Genomic DNA, 1,006 nt, shown 5'->3' with positions numbered 1-1,006 from the left:
ACATCAAGTCAAAATTCCGATAGCTGAAGTAAAATGCAGGATTTATGAAACTTAAACCACGACTGCGTAAAAACCGTAAAAGATATCAACTCACAGATTTAGAGGAGTAACATTTAAAGCGTTGTGAGCAGGTTAAACTTTAAATGAAGCTTTTACTGTGAAATCTTCCAGAGCTACGGCTGGTTTTATGCAGTTTAACGCAGACGAAGCACACCGCTCCAGAAGTCATTGATAAGGGTTGGTGTTTGGAATGATGTAGGTGCCCGTAAGAAGAAGTCCAAAGCTGGCCCATTTAATCAAACCGGGCCCAGAACCTTTGAGCTGTGAGTCACTTCTAATCCTGTCGTGTTTCTTCCGGCGCCGCTCATCGTCTGTTTCTGCTTCCTCCTTCGCAGCGACTACGGCTTCGAGAGGCGAACCGACGGGAAGTGCACTCCGGCCTTCTGGTTCCATCCGTCATCGATGTCCAGGAGCTGCACCACGGGGATGACGTTCCTCAACAGCACCGGGTAAACAGAACCGGGCGCGCGGAGGAAGACGGAGCGCAGCGCCGTAGTTCAGGGCGCGCTAATTAGTTTCTCAGGGACGGCGAGGCGCAGCGGCAGCAGCGAAATGTGGGTTGAATGTTCAAACCTGCACTTTTAAAAACAATCATGAAGCAACAAGAACGGAGCGGCTGCGATAAAAGGACCTGCTTTAGGTGAAAGTCGTGCCGAGAATTTTTAAAAAGGTGCAAATGAAAAATTCAATATGGGGCTCGGTGTGAGGACGCCGAAGGTGCCGGGGCGCCGTTGTTTTTTTTTTTTTCCAAAGGTCCTTCAAGTGCACAAACAAAAAGATGATGATTTGAACACAGGTGAAGACGAGGAGATGCTCCAGAGAGGAGAGGTCACATGATCAGCTCCTCAGCTTCCTGCACGCTGACAGACGTTGTTGAAGGCAAATCAGCTCCACATCCATCCTGGTGGCACGATCTGGAGACTAGACAAGGCTGCAAGAAGGAAAA

The 1,006-nt window shown here is 49.0% G+C and overlaps 1 protein-coding gene across 1 annotated transcript in view; it reads left to right on the top strand.

The window, feature by feature from the left end:
• The window catches only part of LOC103366380 (VPS10 domain-containing receptor SorCS1-like), a 232,119-nt gene that overhangs the window by 202,004 nt on the left and 29,109 nt on the right, over positions 1 to 1,006 (top strand). The window contains exon 16 of the mRNA XM_008294084.1: positions 396 to 509. Coding sequence (XP_008292306.1) covers positions 396 to 509 — 114 coding nt within the window. The remainder of the gene's footprint in view (positions 1 to 395; positions 510 to 1,006) is intronic.

Source organism: Stegastes partitus, unplaced genomic scaffold, assembly GCF_000690725.1.
Source record: "Stegastes partitus isolate 25-593 unplaced genomic scaffold, Stegastes_partitus-1.0.2 Scaffold937, whole genome shotgun sequence".
Taxonomy (NCBI): domain Eukaryota; kingdom Metazoa; phylum Chordata; class Actinopteri; family Pomacentridae; genus Stegastes; species Stegastes partitus.
This window is presented reverse-complemented; position numbering and strand designations above follow the sequence as displayed.